This window comes from Octopus bimaculoides, chromosome 3 (genome assembly GCF_046866305.1).
Source record: "Octopus bimaculoides isolate indiv1 chromosome 3, ASM4686630v1, whole genome shotgun sequence".
NCBI lineage: Eukaryota > Metazoa > Mollusca > Cephalopoda > Octopoda > Octopodidae > Octopus > Octopus bimaculoides.
Genome location: NC_142930.1, coordinates 1267814 through 1286703, shown reverse-complemented (window position 1 = coordinate 1286703; position 18890 = coordinate 1267814). Strand labels below are relative to the sequence as shown.

Here is an 18890-nt window from a genome sequence, read left to right as displayed (position 1 = left end):
TTCGATCCCATAACATCTCGAATAAATAGTTCTCTAAAGCCTCAGGCTGACCCATTCATTGCGAGTGAATCTGGGTATGCAGAAACCACATAGAAACCGGTCAGGTGGTGCTTGTAATTCAAAAGGAGCAACCTTGTCACTGTGTTGTTGAATTTGCATGAGAATTAGGTTAAGGATACACATGTCTGAGTTATATTCGGCCACTTATGTGTCATTCAGGAGCAGGCAATTCGGTTGATCGAACAAATGAATCCTAATCGTCGAAACCGACGGAGATCCACCACCGCCCTCACCACTAGTCGTGAAAGATAGCAGAACGGTGTTGCTTGTTTCTGATCGACAAATATGTTTTGTCAAAGTCGACATTTCCTCTGCTCATCCATTCAGTAGAATACTTTATCTTCTTCATCTTCTCCCTGGATATTTTATGAAAATTATGGAAACAGAAATTTCACTTGAAACATTAGGTATGTTTAAATATATTTGGAGAAGTTTAGGAATATTTGTCCCTGCCCCATGGGGGAAGGAAAAGTGCAAGACATTTGGGTTTTTTTTTTCCTCCTCATCATAATTTCTTCAGGATTTATGATCCTCAGAAAATTTGTTGTCTTTTTCCCTCACAAAAAAAACTTTCGATTTTTTAATTTCTTCTTTCCAATTCATGTTGTTTTCCATCAATTCATTTACACACACGCATATATATATATATATATATATATATATATATATATATATATATATATATATACATGCACATACATACACAGGCATGTGTATACATGTGTGTGTGTGTGAAATCTTTCTGTTGTTTATTATATTACTGGTATTTATTTATGAATTGATTTTTGGAGGGGAAATTTGAAAGATAAAACATCATTGTTGAAGAGAATTAAAAACCAAATGAACTTTCATTTCATTTCATACATTTAAATATCAAGAATAAAAAGTTTTCAATGGGACAACAATAATACAAACAATGGACCTATATATATATACCTGGTTGTAACTTAGTCATTTAGTCTGATATGATATTTCGGAATAAAATTCTTTCTTTAGATATTCTTAGATGGAGTCGATGCTATAAATCGGTTTTCCAACGTCTTTTTATATCAATTTTAATTTCAGTATCGATAACATCCAACTTCTTGGTTACCAATGGATTAAGAATCGTCTTCAGTTATTAATTAATTGAAGAATAAGTATTGAAAAAGGAAATTATAGAATCCTTTATAAATGATTAGTTTGGAAATGATGCGACAGAAGAACCTCCCAGATTTACGATCGTTAGTTATGTATAAAAAAAAAAAATTTAATCAAAGGTATAACTACAGATTGATGCCTCACCGACTTTGTTTCTTCATGATTTTCTGAAAAATGCATATTTATAAATGAAATTACACATAGATTCGTTTTCGAGGATTACTTTTTAAGGCGTTTCAAAACATTTCTCGCCCTCTCTCTTTAAAATGCATATTTTTTAATGACATTTTTCAGAGGTATGTTTTCTAGAATCTGGATTACATAATGTTGAGGTTTCAAACATATAAATCTGAAATCATGAAGTGAAAAATGCTAAAGTTACACAAAGTCGGGGCGGAGATAACGATCCGAAAATCCCCATCAAAAAATATTTTTTCCTAAATTATATTGACATCATTGTAATCTACACCATCGAAAGCGTACCTTTGAAAAAATTCACTAAAATATATGTATTTTTCCGAATTTTATGAGGGCACAAAGTTGTGATGGGGCACCAAACTGCAGTTAGGCCTAGCAACGTCCTGTCGTCTGGCGAGGGAAAATATTCCCCAGTCGTTTCTGTGTTGCTCCAACTGGAATTTATGTCTATTAATCTTTCCTTATTTTGCATCGGGAATTTAATTTATGTTTTGATTACGAGAGAAAAATCTTTAAAGTTTATGCCTGCTTACGATCTCGGCGGAGTTATGAGTTCAAATTTTGCCGAGGTCCATTTTGACCTTCGGGGCCGATAAAAATGCACACTGGGGTCGATGTAATCGACTAACCCCCCTCCCCAAATTTTAGACCTTGTACCTATAGTAGAAAGGATCATTATTATTATTATAAAGGCAGCGATCTGACATAATCGTTAGCATGCCGGATAAAATGCTGAATGTTATTTCGTCCGTCTTTACGTTCAAAGTCGACTCCAGCGGAGGTCGACATTACTTTTAATCCTTTCGGATTCGATAAACTAAGTACCAGTGAAACACTGGGGTCGATTAGTCCCCTCTCCCTAAATTTCAGGCTTTGTGCCCATAGTAGAAAGAATTATTATTTTTATTATTATAAATTCCCATTTAATGAGAAAGCTCCTTTATTTTTATTTTCAATTGGTCAATCAACTCAGTAACGACTCCTGGTGATTCTTTAAATGTCTCTCTGTACATGATTTCCTGGGGGGAAATATACTGCAAAGATTCACTGGAAAGGACACAGGATAAAACAGTCCTAGAAACTCAGTGTAGGGAAAAAATTAAAAAAGATGGGATGGTCACATTTGAAGCATCATTGATTATAATTGTGATTAAACAATAACAACGACTTTGTGAATGGAAGATAAAAAATAGAATTTTACTTCTAAATTCCGCTTCATTAATCTTTGTCCGTTCTCTCTCTTACTTCTAATTTTCCTCAGATATGGGGTCAATTTTAGGCCCCATAGCCTTGCAAGTTATGAGGTGATCATAATCATCAAAAGTGCTGGTGCCTCCAAAAAGAAGCACTCAATACACTTTGCAAAGCGGTGGGTTTTAAGAAGGGTTTCCAGCCATAGAAATGATGCCAAAGAACACATTTGCTCTGTGTGACATAATGCAGGGAAGTTTCCTCTGATGATCTGTTATGGTTCAGCATCCATTTGCACCTGAAACATCCAGAGCAGAGGTTGCAAATTACCACAATGGGGAAACATATGTAGGGAACAAATGATAGAAATTTGTGTTTATCATAATTTCTCTCTCTTTCCATATATTTATTTTATATTATTATTATTATTTATCAAAAATTGTTTTTCCTGATTCTTTCAAGAGCAACAATACATCCTTAAAATCAAACTTGCCATTGCTTTCGCTATATTGAGAAACAAACCTAAGGAGATTCCAACCCGCCAATATGTTGAGGGCCTCATGTCTGACTACCAAAAACAGATTTCTGATTTGCCAGATGATTCTTACAATACTAACCGAAACCAATTAATCAGCTGCCAACAGCAATTAATTAATCAGCTGGAATCCAGTAATTTAATATTTCAGGGTAAGAACATTAAAAAATTTTTTTTTATTTCCTCAATGTATAATTATTAGCAGCAAAAACAGCTAATAATTATACAGTGTAATTTAAACAACGTATAAATATATATATATATATATATATATATATATATATATATATACACTGTTGTGTCTGGGGAGTCATTCTCTTTTTATGTGCCTTATTTAAGACGTTCACCAGTAAAATTTCCACTTATTTTCTTCTTTAGTGGAAATTTTACCAGTGAGTGTGTTAAATTATAAGGCACTAAAAGAGAATGACTCTTCCTAGACACAACAGAATATGCTTCAACACACGAACTCACATAAAGAATTTTGCAAACCAGATCCATAAACGAAATATATATATCATCATCAACATCGTTTAACGTCCACCTTCCATGCTAGCATGGGTGGGACGGTTTCACAAGAGCCAGCCAGGCCGAAGCCTGCACCAGACTTCTGTAACTGTTTTGGCAGGATTTTTACAGCTGGATGCCCTTCCTAACACCAACCACTCAGGCTGTTATTTATTGGCCTAGGAAGAATGGAGGAATTTCAACCATGTTTCGTGGTCTGCTACCACAACAGCTCCTTTATAGGATCCAGTTAGCTCAAGACATCATCAGGAGGAACCACGTCCGGTTTCGGCCCCTACTCCTCTACCGTTTTGACGTAGCGGGGCCACCCCCTTTCGGAGGTGTCTTCAGCTCTGGTGTTGGGTGCATGTCTTCTTTCTTCTGTTCCCTGGCCTCTTCGATGCAGCATCAACGAGTGTCAGCGTCGGACTGATTGTCATGTCAAATTCCCCTTTTTTATACCTGCTGCTAGGCTCCAGCAGGCTGCCCCAGCAAGTTGTCACATGACACTGTCTAAACTTCCCGCTGCTAGGCTCCAGCAAGTAGTCCCAGCAAATTGTCACGTGACACTGTCTAAACTTTAACTGACAATGGAGGGCGCGTAATCTTAGCCCACGCATGCTCTTGGCTCAGTGGTTAGAGTGTCCGGTTCACAATCATGAGGTAATTAGTTCAATTCCTGGACTGAGCTGTGTGAAGCGTTCTTGAGCAAGACACTTCATTTCATGTTGCTGCAGTTCACTCAGCTGTAGAAATGAGTTGCAATGTCACTGGTGCCAGGTTGTATTGGCCTTTGCCCATTCCCTTGGATAATATCAGTGGCATGGAGAGGGGAGGCTGGTATTCATGGGCGACTGCTGGTCTTCCATAAAACAACCTTTCCTGGACTTGTGCCTTGGAGGGAAACTTTCTAGGTACAATCCCATGGTCATTCACGATTGAAGTGGGGGGGGGGCTTTTTTTAACCCTCTTTACTCTAGTACAACACTCACTTGTAGACTCACTGTGCATTTACAACAAGAAGCAATTGTGAAACACAATACCACACACCAAATTTGGATAGAAAAATACTAATAGACAACACTTACATACCATATGAAATTCCTCACAAGAATAAATAATCAATCATGGATGCAATACTAATTGTGCAACACAAGGATAAGATTAACACACAAACAACACACATCAAAAAAATTACCTCATGATTACTGATGTGGACGCCTAACAGGAAACTTCAGGCAGTAAAGCATACATAAATTTAACTGGAAAATGACGAATTGTCCATGTGACTGCTGACACAGAAGACCAATGATGAAAAAAATGTTTGGTGGTAAAGTCTCATAAATTTGACTACCATAAAAGGAAAAATATGGGAATCAAATCTATTGATTATGGATCAAGGAAGTTTATTGTAAAGTGCAAAAAATTATACAGAAACAGGAAAAATCTTTAATTAAAACATTAAACTGGAATATAATCATGTTTTATGTGTGTGCATTGGTAGAAACAATAGACAACCAGGCTAAGAGTTTATAATTTAGCTTTTTGCTAAGATATTTGGCTTCTACTGTCCAGGTGAGCTCTTGAGTAGTAGTGGGGTTGGGTGGATACTCTGAACATGTACGAGCCATAATTAAGAACATATTGGAAGCTTTGACCCTTACTGTTGACAATATTGAATGATGCTTGTATACAAACTGCAATGCTATGGAGTACTGAGACAGAAACCTTAAATGCAGAGGAGTTTATAAAGACTAAGAAAGAAACTCTGCTGGATGTTTAGTGTACAAGAATGACATGATGCAAATGGAGAGAGAGAGAGAGAGAGAAAGTGGGTACTGGAAGGATAAGATCCATTGTGCAAGAGAGGCAATTGTTGAGTGTCTGGAGGATGGGAGCTGCACAACAAGGTTCTGGGCAACCAAATTAAATGAAACTTGGAGAAGAAGGAGACCAAGAAAGACTTGCAATAAAATAATCTGAGGATGTTATATATAGGTGCAGGAATGGCTTGCTTACCAACCACATGGTTACGGGTTCAGTCCCACTGCTGTGGCACATTGGGCAAGTGTCTTTTACTATAGCCTTGGGCCGACCAAAGCCTTGTGAGTGGATTTGGTAGACAGAAACTGAAAGAAGCTCATCATGTATGTATATATATATATGTATGTGTGTGTTTGACCCCCCCCCCCCCCCTCAACATTGCTTGACAACCGATGCTGGTGTGTTTACATCCCCGTAACTTAATGGTTTGGCAAAAGAGACTGATAGAATAAGTACTAGGCTTACAAAGAATAAGTCCTGGGGGTTGATTTGTTTGACTAAAGGCAGTGCTCCAGCATGGACGCAGTCAAATGACTGAAACAAGTAAAAGAGTAAGAATATATAATGAAGAAGATGAATGGTCGTGAATGACCATGGGATTGCACTTAGAAAGTTCCCTTCTAAGGCACAAGTCCAGGCAAGGTTGTTTGTGGAAGACCAGTAGGTGTCCATGCGTACCAGTCTCCTCTTTCCACATCACTGATTTTGTCCAAACGAATGGCAAAGGCTGATACAACTTGGCACCAACGATGTCACAACTCATTTCTACAACTGAATGAATTAGACCAACATGAAATAAAGTGTTTTGCTCAAGAACACAACACACAGCCTGGTCTGGGAATCAAACGTCACAATTGTAAGCCTGATGTTCTAACCACTGAGCCATGCACTTTCACTGGAGATAACAAAGTGATGTGTTATTTGTTGATATGTGGAAACAATAATGATATGGGGGCAGTGGTGGATGCCTTGCAAACTATGAGGTATCACCACTAGGGCTGGTGATATGAAACCAGCACCCACTGTACTGTGTAAAGTGGTTGGTGTTAGGAAATCATACCAAAGCAGACAATGGAGCATGATGCAGTCCTCCTTCCTGTTCGATCCTGTCAAAACCATGGAAACTGAGTGTTAAGTAAGGATGATGGTGATGATGATATCTATGGTATTATTCATACCACACATCTGTACACGCACATACAGATAGCATACATACAAATGCATTCATACATTTGTGAGTGACGACACATACATACACCCGCACCATAAATAACGTCTGCATAGGAATGACAACCATGCACATTGCAGTGTGTGCATCCACATGCACTGATTCACAAATGCCATATGTATTCACACATTCATTTCTTTTTTCTCTTTCAGATGCAGAATCTAGTAATATTTTAACACCTCCACCTTCTGGAAAACGTCTGACTAATCAGCTAGATTCATTAGATCGTATGCTGACGAACCATACCTGTTTCCTGCAGAGTTCATTTAATTTAAGAAGTGTTTCACATCTTCTCCAAGACCAACACAAGATCACCAAAGTTATTGAACACACAGTGATTGATAGTACGAAGATCATTTATAGTTTCCTCTTAACAGATATACATAAAATCACATTACCTTGTGTTGGTTCCACTTTAAAAGCTTCAATGAAAATTTGCGATTTGGCCCCTCACAATTCAAATCTTAGAAACAGTTTTAAAACTTTCACTGCTGACTTCCAGAATGCAGTCATCAAAAAAGTGATATTAAATGACAAAATTACTCAGGTACTTTGAATATCTTTTGATTTTGTTTTTCTTCCTGTAATATTTTCAGTATTACTTTGTTACTTTTATTATTTATATCTGAGGGAGTGGAGGCACATGGCCTAATGGTTAGAGCAGCAGACTCGCAGTCGAGGGATTGCGGGTTCGAATCCCAGACCGAATGATGTATGTATTTATGAATGAAACACCTAAGCTCCATGCAGCTGTGGCAGAAGGTAATGGCGAACCTCTGCTGAACTCGTTTGCCACAACTTTCTCTCACTCTTTCCTCCTGCATCTAGCAGCTCACCTGCGACAGACCAGTGTCCCATCCAGGTGGGAAACCTATACACCAATGAAACCAGCCCTTATGAGCCAGGCATGGCTCGAGAAGGGCAGGGAATTGGCAGAGTTATTCTGTTTTGCTCAAGAACACAATGCATTGCCCGGTCCAGGAATCGAAACCACAATCTTATGATCATGAGTCCAACACCCTAACCACTAAGCCACAGATATAAGACATATTACTTATTAAATAAATATCTATGTCATATTCATTAAATGTTTATGTGTTATTTACCAACTGTATGTTTTTTTTTTCTTTTAATTTTTGTTTTGTAGCTTAAAAAGAGAGACTACATCAAGTTGTTGAGTGAATTTATGCATTGCCATGAAAGCAAAGAACTACTTCTAACCACTTTATATAACTATGCCAGCAAATTCTTCAACTACATTAAAAAACTTTCTTTGAATATGAGAAACCTTGAGGATCCAGTCTTCTTTGAAAACAATTATTTTATTCTTTGTTGTCTTGCTGAATGTCTTGCTGAGCTGATCAGTGAACATAACTTGATGCCATCACAGAACTTCATCACCGATTTGACCAATTCCATAGAGAACTGTTTCTCTCTAATAGAAGACACATTCCCATTGATTGCTCATGCCTTGTGGCAAATTATGGTGATCATTCATAATATTCCTCCTCCGAACAAAAATGGTAAAAATTCCAATTTAATTCTAAAGCACATTTGAAGACAGAGCACTTTGGTACTGTTAATTTATCAGTCATATGTCTTTATGGATAATGATTAATGAGACAGAGATATGCTGAAATTGTTAATTCTCTGTTTTAGATATAGGTATTTAATATTGCTACGTTCAGTGTAATGTTTATGATTCAATCACTAAAGAAGAAGAATATCAAGAGAAGAGTGTTGCTTGCTAATACTACATCACTTAGGGATGACTGAGTTAATAAAAGAGTTTAAATGAATAAAGTGAAGAACAACAGGAGGGATGATTCATGGAAATCATTTTGTAACCTTACAAACACAGTATGAATATCATAACAATAATAATCCTTTCTACTATAGGCACAAGGCTTGAAATTTTGGTGGGAGGGAGCCAGTTGATTAGATCAACCCCAGTATCTGTCAGGGAACTGACAGATTCATTTGAATGGCAGTCAAAATGGTTTGTGACATGTCATCCAGAGATTTACGTTCTGAGTTTAAATGCCAACAGCTTCAACGAAATAAGTAGCACTTGAAGCCTGGGATCATTCTAATCAACAGAGTCCTCCCCTAAAATTGCTGGCTTTGTGCCAAAATTCGAAACTACTACTATTATTATTATTAAGGCAACAAGCTGGCAGAGTTGTTAGCACGCCGGCGAAATGCTTGGCAGTATTTCGTCTGCCACTAGATTCTGAGTTCAAATTCCATGGATGTCAACTTTGCCTTACATCCTTTTGGGGCTGATAAATTAAGTACCAGTTACGCACTGGGGTTGATGTAATTGACTAACCTTTTCCCTTAAAATTTCAGGCCTTGTGGCCATAGTAGAAAGGATTATTACATTAATAAAAATACATTACAGACAAAATCTGGCAAAAATAAAATCTTTTATTAATTTTGTTATTGTTTCATCTTTGGAAATAAATTGAAGATAATCTCTTCGTTGATAGTAATTCATTGGATTATCCTGCACAATGATTGGCATCCCTGATGGAATTACTGGCATTTTTAATGATTGTTTTTTTTTTTTCCTTGTAAAAAACGACAGCTGTATCGAGACTGTAATTGAATAGTTCTTCCTTAATTAAGACAACATTAATGAGGTTTCTTTCCTTCCAGTATACCATATATTGCATTAAGGCTTTCTTCTAACGCTACGACGAAATCACTTCCGTTTCTGTGTGGATTATAAGAAGTGACAACATAACCAGTTGCCTCGTCTCCAATTTGGTAACCTTTACAAAGACAAAAAAGGAAAATGGTATCAAATGAAACATTATATCTGTCTCAAAGAATATATCATCCTAAGACACTTGTCCAAGGTGCCATGCAGGGAGACAGAACCTGAAACCAAGTGGTTGGGAAATGAACTTCTTAACCACACACAAACACTGCTGCACTTCTCAAATAAATGACAGACAGCATCAATACTATTAGTGAGAAGAAAAAGCAGGAGATTACCTACCAATTCCAAAGCCATTAGGCACCACTGGACCAAAACCACCAAACTGTATCATGGGGCTGGATAGTGTGGACGTCGAAAGGATGATGTGGTTGATATGTTTATAATTTGGGTCCGTGAATAGAGCTGGCATTTGACTGCTTGCCTTTTCAGCCAGAGTCCTCATTCCAAATAAATGTCTGTCAAATCCTTTCCCTGCAACAAAACAAGTGAAAACGTATGACACAGTCTCTCCATCATCATTGAACGTCTGTCTTTGATGCTGGCACAGGTGGTACGGTTCAACACAGGACGTACTTTGTCACAGCTGCACAAGTGGTGTCATAAGGGAGACATACATACATGCATGCACACACACACACACACAGAGGACTAAAAGACAGTTTCAGTCATTGAATCTTCCAAAAACAATAGAAAACCAAAACAGGGCATCCTTACCCATTGCTGCAGATTTTGTGAGGTTCATATGGACTTTACTACATTCACCCAGAACTGCTTGCATTTCTGCAACAGTTGCAGTCGATTTAGGTCCAAAGATCATTTCACAAGCTTTCTTAGTGGCTAAGGTGTTTGGCCGAATCGTCTCTGTCCGTCCATGTTTAAAAGCTGCGGTGCTGCACGATTCATAAGACGCAGCAAATTCACCGTACGTCATTTTGTAGAAAGCCATCTTGAAGAGATGAAAATATAACAATACAAAAAAAAGTTAGGAATAAAGACAATGTATTGAATGAGAAGAACATGTGTGAACGAATGAGTGCATGGTTGAGAAGCTGATTAGGCTTTGTGCCGTTAGTAGAAAGGATTATTATTATTATTATTATTATTAAATATTTTTATTTTCCATCAGTAAAACTTTGAAACAAAATAGTCTCACCTGAATCACCAACTGCATCACTGAATCAGGGCTCAAATTCTTTGATTTTATGAAACTTTTGTTAAACTTTTTATAATCAATGTAATTCTTCTGTAAACGTCCACTGGCCTCTTGGAACTGTTCTTTGGCATTTGTAATGCTGGCTTTGAGTTTGGCATCCAATTGGAAATCTAAGCAAAGGAACAGAAAAAGCCTTGTGAGTGGATTTGGTAGACAAAAATTGAAAGAAGCCTGTTGTGTGTGTCTTTGTACTTGTGTTTGATCCCCACCCCCTTGACAAACAGTGTTGATGAGTTTATGCCCCAAAACTTAGCAGTTTGGCAAAAGAGACTGATAGAATAAGTACCAGGCTTAAAAAAATAGATAAGTTCTGAGGTTGATTCATTTGACTAAACTTCTACAAGGTGATGCCCCAGCATGGCCACAGTCTAATGACTGAAAAAAAGTAAAAGAATAACACCATTATTCATTAACTGTTTTGGTGGGGGTGGGGGGAGTGTTTTGATTTATTGACGAGACAAGGATTCCATACCAATTAGGAAAGCAGTAATCATTGTCATCATCATGGATTTAATGTTTACTTTTCTTTGCTTACAGAGATCAGATGGAGTTTATTGTGAAAGGAGGTTCATTTAGAACCATCATGAGATGTCAAGACAAAGACACACATGTGGGCTTCTTTCAGTTTCCAGTTCCCAAATCCATTCGCAAAGCTTTACAGACCCCAGGGTTATAATAGAAGACATTTGCTCAAAACTGAACCTGAGACTACATGGTTGGGAAGCAAGCCTCTTAACCCCACAGCCATGCCCGTGCCTCAACTCAATCTACAGGGGGAAGACATGGACTCTGTTGCCAAGGCAACCTGTTTAGGGGTTCTTTTTTGGTTTCAGTCCTGAAAGAGAACATCTCCAATGTTGGAAGCAGGACAAAATGTATTCAAAGCAAAGTTGTAAACTGGTTGATGATAGGAAGGCAAACCCTAACTGCATATACAGGGCTGACACTTACCATGTTGATGCAGTGCACAGGGAAGGGGTTCAGTTGGAAATATCTGGCTTTATATAAGAAAACCCCATCAAATGGTCACACAAACACTTTTCTTTTCGTTTGTAGAAAACAGACAACTGACCACCACCGAAGAATGTCTTCTTGTCAAGTAACAAAACTTTAGACATGATCAACAGCATTCCTGTCTTAACCATTCATTCAAGGTTTATGACATGTACAGTGTATCTAGGTGTACATCATGCAATTAGTCCTGTCTGTTTTCTTTAGTAAAATGTCATTATCTATTTATCGCATTTCACTGGGTCTTCAAAAGGCTCAGGAACCACCCTTTACACAGGTGAAAAGATGATAGCTTGTCTGGTACAGCCATGTATCCCACCACAACTCCCAGTCCAAAACCACTCTTTGGGGGCACAGTTGAGGGACGGTAAAAGAGAAAATCCTGGTTTCACAACATCAAGGACTGAACAGGTCACAACACTGCGAACCTGCTTCACCTGACAGAGAAGAGAGATCAATGTTCACGGCAGACTATGAAAGCATCCAGGGTGGCACCCAATGACTGGCGGGGCGGCATCAGCGAAGGGATCTTGATGATGGTGGAAATGCACTCTATGAGAAGTCAGCCTTTATTTCTAACAGATCATGTAGAGTTCACCTCATCCTGGTAGTTGTCAGGGAAATACATGAGCAACCCTTGTTCAAGGCCACCATACAAGTTATACAAAGATAGTCCAGTCTTGGCAAGAACTCTGTCTCATATTTTCCCTTATTGTTTTCATTTAAAATTACAAAAGTTACTCACAACCCAGGATCCATGAAACCCTTCAAACTTATTTAATAACAAAAACGAGATTTGAGAAGATCTACCAAACTATTTCTCACCAATATTTTAGCAATTTCCTTTCTTAATTAACCTATTGAATATTGTTTTATTTAAAATATTCTCCATTCATTTATCTCTCTCCAACCTATGATACTGGTTTATCCAGTTATGTCACACACCCATGGCATTCCTTGCAACTAACATTAATCCCACTCGGTTTTTTTTATATTCTGTATTTTAAAACTGAGAAGTATAACAGGTGTTCTTACATACCACACCCAGAAACTACTCAAGCAGAAAGTTTTTAAAATATCAACACTGAATATTAAAACTTCCACATGGAAGGGAACACACTTCTGATCCTAGAATGAGACAATTGGGCACAGCTGGTTTGGCACTGGTGATTTGACATGGCTTACTGGATATTCAGCCTGTTTTGGTGATGGTAATCTTCAGTGCTGGTGGCAAACACACTTGCACACACTAATATACAGATAGATGTAGTGAGAGAGAGAGACATTAGAATTTATTAATTGAATATGATTGACATAAACACTTTTCCTTCTCCTCAAATGCTTAACGAGAGAGGGATAGCTATATAAATATATAGATAGACAGACAGAGAAAGAGATAGAGAGATAGAAGCATTATAATTTATGAATTGAATATAATTGACATAAAAATCTTGCTTCTCCTCAAATGCATAAAGCGAAATACACTGACACAAACAGAGAGGGAGGGAGAAGGGGAACAAGGGGAAAATTAAGATGTCTTCTGATCACATAAATCAACAGCAAATTGGCACCAGAAAAGCTGCACCAAAACTTGTGAAACCCATCCATTCCAATAACATATCCAAACAACTACAAGAACCCAGATTCATCAGCAACACTTCAGAAAATCTTCAGAGATTTTACTCTATCATCTCCCTCCCACCCACCGGCTCTCTCAATTCATAAAAATGTAAAACACATTTACACCAAAACAGCAACATCAACTTCACTTGTCCCAAACTCAGTGTTTGGTTATCAATCAGAATTAATTCTAAGAAACTCAAGTTGTGATGCTGTGAACAGAGACAGAACAGATGGAGCATGACTTAATGGGCACATAAAGAACAGTTCATATAATGAGTAAACATATGAGGTGCAAGACGAGTACACATTCTAGGCTTGGTGACAGGCAATGAGTAAATGAATGCTATACACAAAGAATTATAGACAGAGGAAAAGGAGAAGGAGTGTGTACACACACATATATCATCATCCTCATCATCACCATCATCTAGCATCTTCTTTTCATGTTGGCATGAATTAGAGAGAGTTTGTCAGGAACTGGTAAGCCAGAGGGCTGCACCAGGTTCCAGTCTGATTTTGGCTTGGTTCCTACAGCTGAATGCCATTCCATTCTGGTGACACTCCTTTTGTGTCACCAGAATGGATGCCTTTTACATGTCACTGCCACAATTACAATTTCACTTGGCTTGAAGAGTCTTCTCAAGCACAGCAAATGTCTCGGTCACTTGTCATCACCTCATTGAGGCCCGATATTCAAAGATCATGCTTCACCACCTTGTCCCATGTCTTCCTGGGTCTACCTCTTCCACAAGTTCCCTCCACAGTCAGAGACCAGCACTTCTTTACACAGCTGTCCTCATCCATAACCATATCAACACAGTCGTCTCTCTTGCACACCACATCTAATGCCTCTTATGCTTAACTTTCCTCTCAAGATGCTTACACTCGGTCGTACATGCATACTGACATTGCACGTCCAGCGGAGCATACTAGATTCATTTCTTTTAAGCCTTCGCATGTCCTAGAGAGACAGACAGAAAGAAAGAGAGAGAGAAGGGGTGTGAATTTCTATAATACAAAATCAATATGGAGAATAATTTTGTTTTCGAGTTTTCTTTTAACATTTTAAATATTTGTTTTAATTTTAATTTAAGGTAATAAATAATTTTCTTTTCAAAATTAGAATCCATTTCATCATACTGTATAAGCACCAAGAAAATTGATAAAAGTGAAATTATAATGATTGTATGCTGCATTTTCTGACATGGGTAACCATGGTGGTGAAAGTAGACTTCCAAAGTTGCATGTTGTCATATAATGGGTAATAATCCAGTAATGTGATAAAGACACAGATAGTTAACTTTCTTACCTAAGTGTTTAACAAGCTTTGAAGAATCTGTTGCTGATGATGGCAAGGTATCAGGCCCAACAACCGGTCGGTCAATGGTATCTTTAATTACATCATTGACGTAACGCAGGACAGCCACACCATCACCCCAAGAGTGTTCAAACGTGACACATGCTTTACCATCACTGGACACGATTGGGTTGAGCGATTTATCAAACCACCTGCGATTACAACATAAAAACAACAATATCATTGGATTAGAAGAAGAAATGAAACATGATTGAGTTGATGTAATTAAGGGCTTCATTTAGGCATGGCTATGTGATTAAAAAAAAACTTGCTTTGCAACTATGGAATTTGGAGTTCAATCCCACTGCACAGCACCACCAGTTAGTCTTCTTTTATAACCCTGAGCAGGCAAGTGGCTTGTGAAAGAATTTGGTACACACAAAAATGCAGAAAATGTGCATGGCCATCATATATAGATATATATATATATATATGGCGATGACTACTGACCGAGACCTTTGGAAATGTGCTGTGCGTGAGAAGACCCGGCAAGCCAAGTGAGATCGTTGCCAGTGCCCCTGGACTGGCTCTTGTGCGGGTGGCACATAAGATGCACCATTTTGAGCGTGGCCGTTGCCAGTACCGCCTGAGTGGCCTTCGTAGGATTTTCGAGCGAGATCGTTGCCAGTGCCCCTGGACTTGCTCTTGTGCAGGTGGCACATAAAAGACACCATTTCATCATCATCATCATTTAACGTCCGCTTTCCATGCTAGCATGGGTTGGACGATTTGACTGAGGACTGGCGAACCAGATGGCTACACCAGGCTCGAATCTGATCTGGCAGAGTTTCTACTGCTGGACGCCCTTCCTAATGCCAACCACTCCAAGAGTGTAGTGGGTGCTTTTACATGCCACGAGCACGAGGACTAGTCAGGCAGTACTGGCAACGGCCACGCTCAAATGGTGTTTTTTACATGTCACCTGCACAGGAGTCAGTCCAGCGGCACTGGCAACAGCCTCACTCGAATGATTTGTTCACGTACCAGTAAGGCGACGCTGGTAACAATCACACTCAAATGGTGCTTTTTACGTGCCACCAACACAGAAGTCAGACAGCTGCTCTGGCAATGATCCCACTGGCATGGGTGCCAGCCATCGAATTGGTTCAATTTCGATTTCACTTGCCCCAACAGGTCTTCACAAGTAGAGTTTAGTGTCCAATGAAGGAAGGTTGATATGGGTGCCAGTCTACAAATTTAGTTCGATTTCAATTTCACTTGCCTCAACAGGTCTTCGCAAGTGGAGTTTAGTGTCCAATGAAGGAAGGTTGGCATGGGTGCCAGTCGTCAAATTTGGTTCGATTTCACTTTCCTCAGCAGGTCTTCACAAGCAAAGTTTAGTGTCCAAAGAAGGAAGGTACACATAAGTGGGCTGGCTACACCCTTGGTAAAGGCCACAGGTTATGGTCTCACTTGGCTTGCCGGGCCATTTCACGCACAGCATATTTCCAAAGGTCTCAGTCACTAGTCATTGCCTCAGTGAGGCCTAATGTTCGAAGGTCGTGCTTCACCACCTCATCCCAGGTCTTCCTAGGCCTGCCTCTTCCACGGGCTCCCTCAACCGCTAGGGTGTGGCACTTTATCACACAACTATCCTCAGCCATTCTCGCCACATAACCATACCAGCGTAATCGTCTCTCTTGCACGCCACAACTGATGCTTCTTAGGTCCAACTTTTCTCTCAAGGTACTTACACTCTGTCGAGTATGAACACTGACATTACACATCCATCGGAACATACTGGCATCATTCCTTGCGAGCCTACGCATGTCTTCAGCAGTCATGGCCCATGTTTCACTGCCATGTAGCATGGCTGTTCGTACACATGCATCATATATATATATCATCATCGTTTAACGTCCACTTTCCATGCTTGGGTTGGACAATTTCACCGAGGACTGGTGAACCAGATGGCTGCACCAGACTCCAATCTGATCTGGCAAAGTCTCTACAGTTGGATGCCCTTCCTAACGCCAACTACTCTGAGTGTAGTGGGTACTTTTATGTGCCACCAGCACAAGGGCCAGTGAGGCAGTACTGGCAATGACCACACTCAAGTGGTGTTTTTTACGTGCCACCTGCACAGGAGCCAGCCCAGTGGTACTGGTAACGACCTCGCTCAAATGTTTTTTTATATGTCACTGGCACAAGTGCCAGTAAGGCAATGCTGGTAACGATCATGATATATATATATACTAGGGCAAGTCTGAGTTTCCCAGCAATGGAGTTTTGTTTCGTGGGTTTTTTTTTCTCTCTGTTATTTTGCATGCTTTCAACAAATATGACATTGAAATCACATGTAAACGGCTCCTTTCCCCAGAAAAGGAAAGATTTGGCTACTATTTCTTGCACACCTTGCTACCACGTAACAGGTATTTGGGGTCTTTTATCACAAATAGCTGTTATGTGGTAGCAGGGCATGCTAAAAATAGCAGCCAAATCTTTGGTGGTGATATGTTGAATGTACTTGAAAGAAACTATTTCACTCCAAGGTTACGAACAGGTCTTTTAGAAAATATTTACCATATTTTTAAAATCATTTTCACTTAAAATTATTTTGCCCATCATGTGTCTAATGGAGAGGTTAGAGTTTCTTTCCATTCGGGGTTAAGTTACCTTCAGAGTATTTCCCATTATGCATCATTTTGGGCATTTATACTCCAAAACCCCGAATATCTCAACTACTGGCCCAATTTATGTGAAACTTGTTTTATTCCGTTTGTATTCACATTTCAGGGGCACTTTACTTTCAAAGTATTTTCCCATTATGCGCCAGTTTGGCTGTGTAACATTGCAAGCAAGCAAGATTGAATTTCACTTTTAATGTATTTAGATATACATACATCTTTATCAGAGATCGGTGAACAACCAAGATATATATGTGTGTATAATTCTTTAAAAAGAATAGTATTGACAGTGCCTTCGATGTTTTGGCCAGCAAAGCCATTATCAGGCTGTCCAATGATGACTTAGCTGACCAAAACTTCGAAGTTACTGACAATACTATTCTTTCGAAAGAATAATAAGTTTGTACTCAACTAAATGTATTACAAACATTAACAGATGTTAAATGATGATGATGATGATGATGTGTGTGTGTGTTTGCCTCACCACCCACTGCTCAACAACTGGAGTTGGTTTATTTATGTCCTTGTAGCCTAGTGGTTCAACAAAAGAGAATGATAGAATAAGCATGTGACCTGAAACCAATAAGAACCAGCATCAATTGGTTTCACTAAATCCTTCCCACATGTTTAGCTCTTGACTTCTCTTTCCTTCAAATGCCACAAAAATCCTTTCACTGAATGTTTCCAGACATGTAACCCCTTTTATTGTTGTCTATATTTTAGAAGAATCACCGTTTGTACATTTTTTAATCTTCAGATTCAGACAAACAAAACTGTTGACCCCCACCCTGGTCAGATTTCCACCATCTTAAGCAAACACCAAGAGGAGACACAGACAAAACCTGCGAATGCTTACCTACCTGTTAGAGCCATCTCCATGGAGATAGGTTTCCATTATTTCATCTGGTGTTGATGGTGAATGATGGTCCAATGATAAAGCAAACAAAGCCCCATCGACTTCTCTGAGGATTTCTTCATTCCCTGAAATAGAAACAAAGAAATAAAAGACAAGACACACAAAATACATTCAACTTGGTTTTATGGCTGCTTTCCTATGCTAGCATGGGTTAGATGACCATTAGGGAGGCATTGCTTCACAACCAATACCTTTCCTAAAACTGACCAGTGCTTGTCTTCCAGGTAAAAGATGTCTCATTTCCCATATTTTAAAAGACCAAAAGCAGGAGAAATAATGACATCACTGTTTGTAGATTGAAATACACAAAGGACATGTAAACACACACACACACATGATAAGCAGCATTTCTTTAGTTTTCATCTGCCAGATCCACTCACAACATTTTGTCTCACATGGGTCTATAGAAGAAGACATCCAAGGGACCATAGGTACCATACAGTGGGGAAGCACACTTAACCACAAACCCATGCCTGCACGTATATATATATATATATATATATGTGTGTGTGACACGTAAAAGCACCCACTACACTCTCTGAGTGGTTGGCGTTAGGAAGGGCATCCAGCTGTAGAAACTCTGCCAAATCAGACTGGAGCCTGGTGTTGCCATCCGGTTTCACCAGTCCTCAGTCAAATCGTCCAACCCATGCTAGCATGGAAAGCGGACGTTAAACGATGATGATGATGATGTGTAAGGATTTTCGAGTGAGATCGTTGCCAGTGCCCCTG

At 39.0% G+C, this 18890-nt stretch overlaps 2 protein-coding genes across 2 annotated transcripts in view; one reads left to right on the top strand and one right to left on the bottom strand.

Annotated features, from left to right (window-relative positions):
* The first annotated feature begins 256 nt into the window (after nt 1-256).
* On the top strand, nt 257-9120 carry LOC106867324 (uncharacterized). Its single transcript, XM_014912163.3, has 4 exons — nt 257-467; nt 3052-3276; nt 6836-7230; nt 7831-9120. Exons 1-4 carry the CDS (start codon nt 428-430, stop codon nt 8239-8241), a joined length of 1071 nt encoding a protein of 356 aa, XP_014767649.1. The 5' UTR covers nt 257-427; the 3' UTR covers nt 8242-9120.
* LOC106867325 (carnitine O-palmitoyltransferase 2, mitochondrial) overlaps nt 9094-18890 on the bottom strand; it is a 35404-nt gene continuing 25607 nt past the window's right edge. The window contains exons 10-15 of the mRNA XM_014912164.3: nt 18103-18223; nt 14568-14767; nt 10565-10734; nt 10126-10357; nt 9691-9882; nt 9094-9460 (exon numbers count right to left, since the gene is read on the bottom strand). Coding sequence (XP_014767650.1) covers nt 9321-9460; nt 9691-9882; nt 10126-10357; nt 10565-10734; nt 14568-14767; nt 18103-18223 — 1055 coding nt within the window. The 3' untranslated portion in view covers nt 9094-9320. The remainder of the gene's footprint in view (nt 9461-9690; nt 9883-10125; nt 10358-10564; nt 10735-14567; nt 14768-18102; nt 18224-18890) is intronic.